Here is a 12,079-nt window from a genome sequence, read left to right as displayed (position 1 = left end):
CTATTTAAAAAAAAAACAATTGTTTCCAATAGCTATTAGGTGAGGTATGGGTAAAAGACAAAAGGAGGAATGAGTAGGAGTGAGAGAGACATACTGTATATGGAATATAGAACAGTACAGGACAGGAATAGGCCAATCAGCCCATCATGTCTTTGCTGAACATGATGCCAAATTAATCTAAATCTCATCTACCTAGATCAGGGGTCGGCAACGTTTACCGCTGAAAGAGCCAAGATGGACCCATTTCCCACAGAAAAGAAAACACTGGGAGCCACAAAACCCGTTTCACATTTAAAATGAAATATCACTGCATACAATGGTTTTTTTGCCTTTATGCTATGTATAAACAAACTATAATGTGTTGCATTTATGAAATTGATGAACTCCTGCAGAGAAAACGAAATTACATTTCTGTATGCAACAAAAACATTTTGAACTCCGAAAAAAAGACGTTGGGTTGAAGGTTACTCCATAGGTAGCCTACCTTGGATCGAAGAATTAAAAGAAAGCGTGCATTGGCGGGTGTCAGGCATTGGCAGTGGTGATGTATATTAATAGCGATAAAAAACACGTTGTAGCGGTGTAGCGCTACACGCAGCGCTAACTTTATTCGAACTAAACAGCCTTGATTTAAAGCCTCCCTCAACCCGTCCCCGTGGGCGCGGATGCTCCAAAAGACACATACTCACAAACCCCCGTAGGCTATCTCCCTTACCCAGAACGGTGGCTAATTGTGAGCCGGTTCGGATGTGCCAGAAAATGGGGTCGCCACAACATTTTTAGATTGTACAAGATCACCATAATCTTCAAATTTCGAATTACATTTCAAAAACTAACAAACCACGGGGAGCCGCAGCACAGAGATCAAAGAGTCGCATGCGGCTCCGGAGCAGCGGGTTGCCGACCCTTGACCTAGATATATGCCATACCCCTTCATTTGCTGCATATTCATGTGTCTAGCTAAAAGCCTGGGGCAGAGATACCTCTCTACCAAAGGAGGTGTAAGGTGCTCCTTCCATCCGCTCGCCTGCAGGTCACATTGGGCAAGGTGTAGCACCTGCTTATCCCCTTGACCAGGGTCACATGAAGCCATGGGAGCAGGTGTTGGATAGTTGTCCGAGCAGCTGGTGCATATCACAAGTCCTGGTTATGCAATCACTGACACCAGGCAGACAATCTCTGAAGAGTATTGATAATGGCTGGGGCCACCCATCTTATAAAGACACTGGACAGAAGAAGGCATTGGCAGACTACGTCTATAGAAAAAAAATTGGCAAGAACAGTCATGGTCATGGAATGGCCATGACTGTGTATGTCATACAACACGGCACCTAACAGATTAAATTTAAAGCCGCGGAAACCAAGACGCTTGACCTTATAATCAACCTCGTTATGATCCTGCACTTTATCATCTACCTGCACTGCACTTTCCCGGTAGGATTTACACTTTATTCTGCATTGTTATTGTTTACCTTATTCTAGCTCAAGGCACTGTGTAATGATTCAATCTGTATAAACACTATGCAAGACAGACTCTTCACTGTATCTTAGTGCAATATGTTAACGAGATGGGGCACGTTAACCACGGATGTTAGCTCATCTAAGAGAGGGAAAACTCTGATTTCAAACCTCCACTGCCTTGCGGCTATACCGGCTCACGGGAAAGGCTTTGGGAGTAAACCCGGAGGAAAAATCCGGAGTCGGAGTCCCAAAGGCGGCTGACTGCTGTACCCAGCACCGGCACGGCAACTCCCGCGACGCTGCTGGCACCAAACCGTACCGATTCTCGTCGTTCCTCTGGACCTGTCATCAGCATGGAGGGGGGGGGGGGTTCCACTGCATGGGCAACAGATGGACCTCCATATCAACTCTGCCCTGGCTTGCGCCCTGGAAAAGCCATTCCAGTGACTACCAGAGGCACAGTACCCACGGACAACCACGACCGATGGAAGCCACATGTGACAATAATAACCAATATATCTAGTACCAATATATCATTGTATTTGCTTCCCAGAATAGATAGAGGAAAGGGCAGGGGTTTGGAGCAAGGGTATAAGCTTGAGAAATGAAGGGGGTAGAAGAGGGTTTGGGGCTGGGAATGGGAGTAAGTGGGGTTGGGGACAGAGGCTGCTTTACCTGTTGCTCCAGGATCTTGCGGGCAATGACAGTCTGCACGATGTTGGTACGGTCGAGGTTGTCCATACAGTTAACACGAGGTACTCCCTCCTGTACCGTCACCACCCTGCCCTTGGACAACCTGCAGAACAAAGAGGGAGGAACGGTCTTCTGGCTGTGCACTGAGCCATGGTAGCTGAGGGCAGTGTTGGGACATGGCGGGAACCAGGACAGGAGTGGATGCACCCACGCAGGGAATGTTGGAAATGCTCCATCAGGTCATGCAACATCTGTCATCAGAACCAGGAAAATTTAGGAAAGATTTGTTGCAAAAAGCTATTGCCTGTATCTCTAAATAATAATGCAAAAAGATTTTTTAAAGATTAGCTTTATTTTGTCACATGTACATCGAAACATGTAGTGAAATATGTCATTGGCCTCAACGACCAACACAGTCTGGTGATGTGCTGGGGGCAGCCCGCAAGTATCCGGAGCCAACACAACATGCTGACAACTTACTACAGCCCGATCCTGTACGTCTTTGGAACGTGGGAGGAAACCAGAGCACCTAGAGGGGAAAAAAATCGGTAATTCCTTTTCCCCAACAGATGTTCTCAACTCTCCAAGTTCCGCCAGGAATTGCTGCAGGCAATAGCTTTCTGTAACAATTCTTTCCTAATTTTCCTGGTTTGCATTGGGAATATTCCTCCTGCAGATGCAGCTTGGCTCACCGAGTTCCTCCAGCAGGTTGCTGGTTGCTCCAGGTTCCAGGATCTGCCATCTCCAAAGGTGACACCTGTGCGGGGACGGAATGATTGAGTGACGCCGATTGGCACGGTCTGAGAGTGGCGAAAGATTCAAAGTCCATTTCTTATCAAAGTATATATCCCTGTGATTCATCTTTCCCACCAACCATCAAGAAAAAAATAAAACCCTGGAACCCGTTCAAAGAAAACTATCAAACACCACCCAACAAATGTGCAAAAAGAGAGAGAGAGACTATTCAGACACAGGGAGCTTCCTCTGGGAGCAATGAGCAAGAGAGCTTGTATATGGTAGCTGATCAGCTGGAGCAATTGTAAAGACAGGGAAGTAGAGGAGGCGGACAACTGGGTAGGAACAGAGGAGCTTCATGTGGGGCATTAATTTAGCAAGTCTCCCTGCCTCCTGAGGTGGATGTAAGTATTTTAGGGCTCTATTTCGAATAAGAGCAGTGAAGGTGCCACACCTCGGTTTGTTGCTCAGCGCAGCTCAATAGATGAAGACAAAAGAGACTACAGATGGTGGAATCAAAATCAGGGTTATTATCTCTGTTGTATATGGTGCGAGATTTGTTGTTTTAAGTCTTGTTATAAGTTATAAAATTACTATAAATAACAAAATAACTAAATAGTACAAAAATGTAATAATAAGATAGTATTCATGGGTTCACTGATCATTCAGAATTCTGTTAGTGGATGGGGAGAAGCTGTTCCTGAATCTTCAGTGGGTCCTCAAACTTCTGTCCCTTTTTCCTGATGATGGTAAGGAGAAGGAGGCATGTCCTGAATGGTGAGGGTCCTTAATGATGGTTGCTGCCTTCTGGAGACATCACCTTTTGAAGATGTCCTTGAAGGTGGGGAGATTAGTGCCCTTGATGGACCTGGCTGAGTTTATTACCCTCTGCAGCTTTTTTACAATCCATACCAGACAGTGATGCAACCAGTTAGAATGCTCTCCACGGTGCATCTGTAGAAATTTGCGGGAGTCTTTGGTGACATACCAGAACTACCCAAGCACCAACTGGAATATAATCACAGGCGTGCCTTCTTCACAATTGCAATAATATGTTGGGCCCAGGATAGATCTTCAAAAATTCTGACAAAAATTGCTCAGCAGGGGAATTGAGGGTTATGTGGAAAAGGCAGATATATACAGCTGAGCCTGTGGCCAGATCAGCCATGATCTTCTTAAATGGTGGAGAAGGCTGGACGAGCGGATGGCCGACTCCTACTCCCACTTCTTATGTTCCCAACGTGGGCATAACTCCTTAGCGGTGCAGTAAAATGGAGACACGAGAGACTGCAGATGCTGGGAACTGGAGTGATAAAACAAACTGCAGAGGAATTCAGCGTGTCAGGCAGAACGCGATTGGTAATGAGCTGCTGGCCTGCCCAGCTCCTGAAACTCTCAGTGCCAGAGCTCAGCCGGCTGGCCTGGGTCATAAAGCAGTAACAGAGCTCCTGGTTATTCCTGCTGACACACGGGCAGGTTTAGGCTCGGTGGTGTGGTGACACGAGCATCTGCAGATGCTGGAATCTGGAGTGAAAATGAACAGCTGGAGGAACTCAGCTGGCTGAGCAGCATCTACGGAGGCAGATAGATTGCCAACGTTTTGGGTGGATCCCCGAATCAGGACTGGGTCTTGACCCGAACCTTTGCTTCCACAGATGCTGCTTGACGCACAGAGTTGTCCTGGCAGTGTGTTTTGTTTACTTTAGACTTAATGGTGGTGCCTTCCTCAGACTGAGAAGACAAATACCAGTGACTCCACCACTGACATTCTATTTGATTTCTCCAGCCCAGCCTCTTCTTTGCCACACAATACAAGCCTGCATTCTAACTTTTCTATTTCCATTGAAAGATCGTTGACTGTTTCTCTCCCCACAGATGCTGCCTGACCTGCTGGATAACATTTGAAGTCAAGTTTAGTGCCAAATGCACAGATACATAAAATGCTGAGATATATCCTAGGGTCCAGTGGGACACATCATCAGTGATGTAACCTAGTGTCAATGGATGCTTCAAGTCTTTTAACATCAGACACCCTCTCCCAGGTGACCCAGCCAGGGTTGATCAGGCCCTGGCTTGTGTCCCGGCAGCTTTGGTCCACAGATCACACCTCTTGATCCACAGCCATCTGGAGGCTTGCTCAGCAGCCTCTGTGATGGTCCCGATGCCTTTTTTCTTTTGCAGTCCCATCAATGCCAAGGAGAGAGTAGGTCTGCAAAACGAGCAGTCAGCAAAACCTCTACACCCTACCAGGCTCATAGTACAGGACACGGACACATACACACATATATTGGAGTGCCTCGGGAGGGGGCGTGGGACAAGTGGCAGAGAAGGGGTGTCAGGTGTGGTGCAGGTGCAGACTTGCTCTGCCCTGAGACACCGGGCAAGGTCATTTGATTCCAAACAATTGGGTTATTGATTATTTCAGAATGTCTCCCTGGTGCTTTCTGCTCCCCCCTCTCCCTTCCCCTTTTCTCAACCATGATTTTCCTCCCCCTGCCCCCTTCCCACTCTCAGTCCCATATCAGATTGATCATCGCCCACAAATGTCATGAAATTTGTTTTTTTCTCAGCAACATTACAGTGCAATACTTAAAATGATTACAGTACTGTGCACAAACCTAAGGCACACTAGCTATATACTATATATGTGCCTAAGACTTTTGCACAGTACCGTATGGAAAAGTGCAAAGGAAAAAACTCTGGCAGCAGATAAACAGCATCCATGAAAAAAAAACAGAAATTAGCCATAGAAGAACACAATTATAACAAATATATAGTCTATTTTCATGCAAAGTGATCAAGTGGTCATAGTGTTGCTATGTTGAGGTAACAATGAGGCTTGTGCAGGTTGGTTCAAGAATCAAATGGTTCAGCTAGCTGTTTGTAAACCTGGTGTGTGGGACTTCAGACTTCTGGGCCTCCCTCCTAATGATAGCAGTGAGATGACAGTGTGGCCTGGATGGTGGGGATCTCTGAGGATAGATGTTGCCTTCTTGAGGAAGTGCATGTTCTCACGATTTATTGGGCAGAGTCCACTGCAGAATCAGTATCAGACTTAGTTCATTATCACAGACATGTTGTGAAATTTGTTGTTTTGCGGCAGCAGTACAGCACAATATATAGAACATATTGTAAACTGCAATAAGAAATATATATGTAAAAATAAATAAGAGAGTACAAGTAAGAGATTTTAACCGGCTGCGTCACCGTCTGGTATGGGAGGTGGAGGGCTTCTGCACAGGATTGAAATAAGCTGCAGAGTGTTGTAGACTTAGCTCTTCCACAGGATCCAACACATCTTCGAGGAGCGATGCCTCAGGAGGGTGGCATCCATCATCGAGGACCCCCAGTACCCAGGACATGCCCTCTTTTCATTGCTACCATCTGTACCAGGAAGGAGGTACAGAAGCCTGAAGGCACACACTCAATGATTCAGGAACAGCTTCCTTCCCTCTGCCACCTGATTTCTGAATGGACATTCACAGCTTTTTCGCCTCTATTATTATGTACGGCATTGCACTGCTGAGACCAAGGTAACAAATTCCATATTCAACCTGAACCTATCTATCTCTGCCTTAAATGCACCCAATGACTTGGCCTCCACAGCCACTCATAGCAACAAATTCCACAGATTTACCACCCTCTGACTAAAGTAATTTCTCCACATTTCTGTTCTAAATGGACATCCTTCAATCATGAAGTCGTGCCTGCTTGTCAAAGACTCCCCTACCATGGGAAATAACCTTGCCATATTTAATCTGTTTAGGCCTTTTAACATTCAAAATGTTTCTATGAGATCCCCCCCCCCCCCCCCATTCTCCTGAACTCCAGGGAATACAACCCAAGAGCTGCCAGACGTTCCTCATCTGTAATCCCTTCATTCCATTTTATTTCAGATCATGTGCAGGGTACCTTGTTTTCATTGGACTAGACAAGAGGCCTGCATCCTTTATGCTGATGACCATCCCCCCTGCACCCCCTGAGTAGGGAAAGGTTAATACTCACCTCAACCACTTCAGATCATTGATGATTCTGCTAATTCCATCGGTCAGGATCTCAACATTTTCAAACTTTCTGCCCTGACTGCACAGAGAAAAGGGGCAATGTTAATTATTTTACTATTGCTGCACGGACATCTAAAAACAATTGTTTTCTCTGCCATCCATGAAGAGGACTCTGAACATCAGGGCATTGAGGTAGTAAGAGAGAAAAACTGAATGGAGAGCGTAGTGTTACAGCTACAGAGGAAGTTCAGTGGAGTGGAGGCAGGCAACAAGGTGCAGAGGCCATGAAGAGGTAGACTCTGAGATCTATCCGAGGGCGCAGCCTCGGAATAGAAGAACGTCCATTTAGAACGGGGATGAGGAGGAGGTTCTTTGGCCAGAGAGTGCTGAGTCTGTGGAATTTGTTGCCACAGGCAACTGTGGAGGGCAAGTCTTTATTTAAGGTGTATTTAAGGCGGAGGTTGATAGGTGTGAAAGGCTACAGGGGGAAGACAGGAGAATGGGGGTGAGAGGGAAATGGATCAGGCATGATGAAGTGCTGGGAGCAGACTTGATGGGCCAAATGGCCTAATTCTGCTATTTTGGTCTTATCAAAAGTTCATCTTTAACATAGAAGAGGTTCTTCAATAGTCTTATAACGGCAGTATAGTAGCTGTTCTTCAGCCTAACTGTGTGTGTTTCTGACCTGTTTAATTTAGTGGGGGGGGGGAGGGAGGACAGAGAATGTCCATGGTGGAGATGGTGGGGGGGGGGGGGGGGGGAGGGTCTTTGATCATGTTGGCTCCTTTCCCAAAGAGCAGGAAGCACAGACTGAGTCAATGGAGGTGAAGGTCTGAGTCGTGTTTACAGCTGTCTGCAATTTCATGTGGCCTCGGGCAGAGCATTTGCCACGCCCAGCTGTGATGCATCTGGATAGGATGCTTACTATCGTGCACCTTTAAAAGTCAATGAAAGCCAATAAGGTTAAAGATTTGCTTTATCTGTCACATGTACATGAAAACAGATAGTGAATTTCCCAGTTTTATGTCAATGACCAACACAGATGAATATGAGTGGTTACCGTCCTTCTGTTGCCAACATAGCATGCTCACAACGTTAGTAATTCTAAGCCATACATCTTTCGAAATATGGGAGGAAACTGGAGCACCAGGAGAAAGCCCAAGTGGTCACTGGGAGAACGTACAAACTCCTTACAGACAGTGATGGGAACTGAACCCTGTTCTTAAAGCAAGCATTGTAAATTGTTACTGCCCTAAGCGTTGTCAGACTGAAGCAATACTTCATGCTCACCACTACTCTGAGGCCCCTTTGAGTAACAAGGCCATTGCCCTGCCCTGTGAAGGGATTGGTGAAAAGGCCGGCATTAAGGTCAGGGTCTCCCAAGGTTCCCAATGGACAAGCATCAGGTGGTAACTGTGTGGCCATGTGCTGTTAACACTGAACGGTCTGACCTCACGTGCTCCACCTCCCAGTCTTCATGTCTCAAGGCATATTACACACTGGGATCTACAAACCCCACAATCAAAGGATGAAAAGGCAAGGAATTCAGTGCAAGCAAGAGTACTGATATAACCCAACCCTAGCTACCCTTTGTGTTGGCATGTGGCCTCCTGGTTAAGGCATCGGTCTAGTGATCTGAAGGTCACAGGTTCGAGCCTCAGCTGAGGCAGCGTGTTGTGTCCTTGAGCAAGACACTTAACCACACATTGCTCTGTGATGTCGCCAGTGCCAAGCTGTATGGGTCCTAATGCCCTTCCCTTGGACAACATCGGTGGCGTGGAGAGGGGAGACTTGCAGCATGGGCAATTGCTGGTCTCCCATACAACCCTGGAAAAACCTTCCAAGGCGTAAATCCATGGTCTCACGAGACTAATGGATGCCTATTAGCTACCCCTTCAATTGCCCCCAAATGTCATCTGCACCCTTCACCCAGAAGGACATTAGTAATGTTGGAAACCACTATTATTTTTAAATAATCTTTTTAATAATATTTGTACTTTTTCATAAACTTGTGTATTTTTTTTACACTCACTGGCAGAAAGCAGTATAGCAGCTAAACTAACGGTTTATCACCTTTCTCGTTTTTCATTATCCAAGTATTAGCACATTACCTGCGTGACATAATTGTTTTAATTATGTACCCTATTAACTAATTCATTCCTATCTAAGGAATTTCTCTAATTTAATCTATAAAAGTGATGGATTTTTCAGAGACGCCATATTGGCTTCTTCATTCCTTTGTCTTGCACCCCTTAGCAGCATTTCCCAGCTCTTTATTTAGTTTGCTTGTACTCAAAAGAAATCTTCAAACCAAGAATGCTCATCATTCCTGATTTCCAGAAGAACCCTGAGGATCAGAAAATAAAGAGAGATCCAACAGTGAAGGGAGGCAGGATGAGAAAGACCTTTCACCCCGTAGAACTGGACTCTTACCATTGCTGGTGGAAATCAAAGGCCACGTAAATGAGGCGTGGATCGTTGAGCATCTTGAAGTGCCTCAGGTAAGCATCGGCAATCAGCTTCTCTGTCCCCGTCTGGTTCACAAGGTTGATAATAACCTGTGGTAAACACACAGCTGGTGGGTGAACAAACAGCCCACTGACACAATCTACATTCATCTGGCTTGGAGGGACAAGGGAAAGATGGATCAGGTCCTGCAGGTGGTGGAAATGCACAGCAACAAGCACAAAATGCTGGAGGAACTCAGCAGGTCAGGAAACATCTATTACTTACTTGCTGCCTGTTACACCATTGACATTTAGGACAGCAATGAAGGTCCTCCATCTCTGGCAGTGTTCAGGGCTTACTTCGTCATCTCAGTTTTCACTACTGTCAGTCATGGTCCCTTTCCCCTGGACAAACCCATCTGTCTCTTTCCTCTTGGACAAACCCATCAGTCCCTTTCTCCCTGGACAAGCCCATTGGTCCCTTTCCCCTGGATTCCTGCAAATTTCTTGCATCAATTTTCTGTTTGCTACTTGCCTATACTAATGACCAATTTATAACAGCAAATTGACACGTGTCCATCTTCAGGCTGCAGGAAGAAACAGGAGCATCCAATGGAATCTAGTTGGTCAATGTGAGCAATACCTATATTTCTATGCAATAGGAAGGACATTAAATGGATTCAATAATGAGTATGTTACTGGGAACTGAAACTTGGAATAAACAAACCTGCTTATTGTAAACTTTGAATTGCTCCCTGAAGTGGGTCTGAAAAGCGTGTTTGTTCTCTTCTTCACCTGAGAGAAAAGATGGAAAATACTTCACTGAAAAATTGCAAGCGCTTGAGATCTGACATAGGAACAGAAAAGGCTTGAGATACTCAGGCAGCATCTGTGGAGAGACACAAACAGAGTTAATGACTTTTCATTAAGTGTATTTTGAAATCTTGGGTTCATGCTGAATCCTCTGCTATCGACATGCCAGCAATCTTTGTTCATATTTGATTTTTGGAAAAGTCGTGCATCAGTTGTAGATCACAAGTCTTAGTTATGCGAACACCGACGCCAGGCAGATAACCTCTGAAGGGTATTGATAATGGCTGGGGTCACCCAGTCTTGCAAAGACACTGCCCAGAAGAAAGGAAAAGGAAACCATTTCTGTCGAAAAGTTTGCCAAGAACAATCACAGTCATGAGACTATGATTGCCTATGTCACACAACACACCACATAATGATGACATGCAACAGGAACCAAGATGCTTTTACAACTGCAATGTGGAGCAATCAACTCCCTGTTTCTTAATCCTAATCTCTCAACAAATCATTAACCTCACTGCTTCAAGGGTTTACTCACTTCTGATCCTTGTCGTTCTTCCTTAGGGATCAGTACAGACAGTGCGAATGCAAGGACAGTGAAAGAGGAGTTTTATGATAACTGAGACACAGGAGCAGAATTAGGCCATTCAGTCCATCAAATCAGCTCCACCATTCCATCATGGCTGATCCTGGATCTCACTCAACCCCATACACCTGCCTTTTTGCCATTTCCTTTGATGCCTTGACCAATCAACTTCCGCCTTAAATATACACATGGACTTGGCATTCAGTCTGTGGCAGAGCATTCCACAGATGTACTACCCTCTGGCTAAAAGAATTTCCTCCTTACCTCTGTTCTAAAGGCTTGCCCCTCAAATTTGAGGCTGTGCCCTCTAGTTCTGGATACCTCCACCATTGGAAGCATCCTCTCCACATCCATCTTATCTAGACTTTTCAACATTCTTTAGGTTACAATGAGATCCGCAGGCATCCCTCTAAATTCTACTGAGTACAGGCCTAAAGCTGCCAAATGCTCCTCATGTTAACCCCTTCATTCCCTGAATCATCCTCGTGAATCTCCTTTGGACTCTCTTCAATGACAACACAACCTTTCTGAGATATGGGGCCCAAAACTGCTGACAATACTCCAAGTGTGGCCTGACTAGTGTCTTATAAAGGCTCAGCATTATCTCCTTGTTTTTATATTCTAAAGATCATTCTTTGCTGTCACTGGCAAGGACATGATGGGCCAAACAGCCTGTTTTGCTACATCATCTGAAAAATCAACAAGGGGTTCTTTCATAGCACTGAAGGAGGCCATTCAGTACATACCAGATGTAACATCATCCAGCTCGTCCCACTGCCTCTACTTACCTGACGGGAGAGACTGTGATCAGAAAGGTGGTTCCCTCAGGATGAGAAGGAGAGCTTGCACCGATAACACCCAGAGAAACGTCAACACCCCCACTACCAGTCCAGAGGCCGCTGACAATCTTCTTTGTGGGGTGGCACGGTAGCATACCGGCTAGCATTAACGCTTTACAGCACCAGCAGCTGGAAGATCAGGGTTCAACTTCTGCTGCTGTTCGTTCTCCCTCTGACCATGTGGGTTTTCTTTGGGTGCTCTGGTCTCCTCCCACATTCCAAAGATGTATGGGTTATGGTCAGTGAGTCGTGGGTGTGCTATGCCCAGCACAATCCTCGCTGATTTGATGTGACTCAAACGACGCATTTTACTGTATGTTTCAATGCACATGGGACAAATAAAGCTAATTCTTAAATCTTTAACAAACCTGCAGTGGATTTTCTGTTGAATTACACAGTTGAATCAGCCTCCACTATTGCCCCTGGCAGCATGCCGTGTGTGGCAGAATGGCCCAGTTACTGGAGCTGCTACCCACAGCGCTAAGACCCAGGCACAATCCT

General features: G+C 45.7%; 1 protein-coding gene across 1 annotated transcript in view; it reads right to left on the bottom strand.

Moving 5' to 3' along the window:
• Window positions 1-12,079, bottom strand: part of LOC132404703 (phosphatidylinositide phosphatase SAC2-like) — a 58,222-nt gene that overhangs the window by 16,724 nt on the left and 29,419 nt on the right. Inside the window, exons 9-12 of the mRNA XM_059989487.1 lie at window positions 10,068-10,135; window positions 9,327-9,451; window positions 6,895-6,972; window positions 2,137-2,257 (exon numbers count right to left, since the gene is read on the bottom strand). Coding sequence (XP_059845470.1) covers window positions 2,137-2,257; window positions 6,895-6,972; window positions 9,327-9,451; window positions 10,068-10,135 — 392 coding nt within the window. The remainder of the gene's footprint in view (window positions 1-2,136; window positions 2,258-6,894; window positions 6,973-9,326; window positions 9,452-10,067; window positions 10,136-12,079) is intronic.

The sequence above is a fragment of the Hypanus sabinus genome, chromosome 1, assembly GCF_030144855.1.
Source record: "Hypanus sabinus isolate sHypSab1 chromosome 1, sHypSab1.hap1, whole genome shotgun sequence".
NCBI classification, from domain to species: Eukaryota; Metazoa; Chordata; class Chondrichthyes; order Myliobatiformes; family Dasyatidae; genus Hypanus; species Hypanus sabinus.
This window is presented reverse-complemented; position numbering and strand designations above follow the sequence as displayed.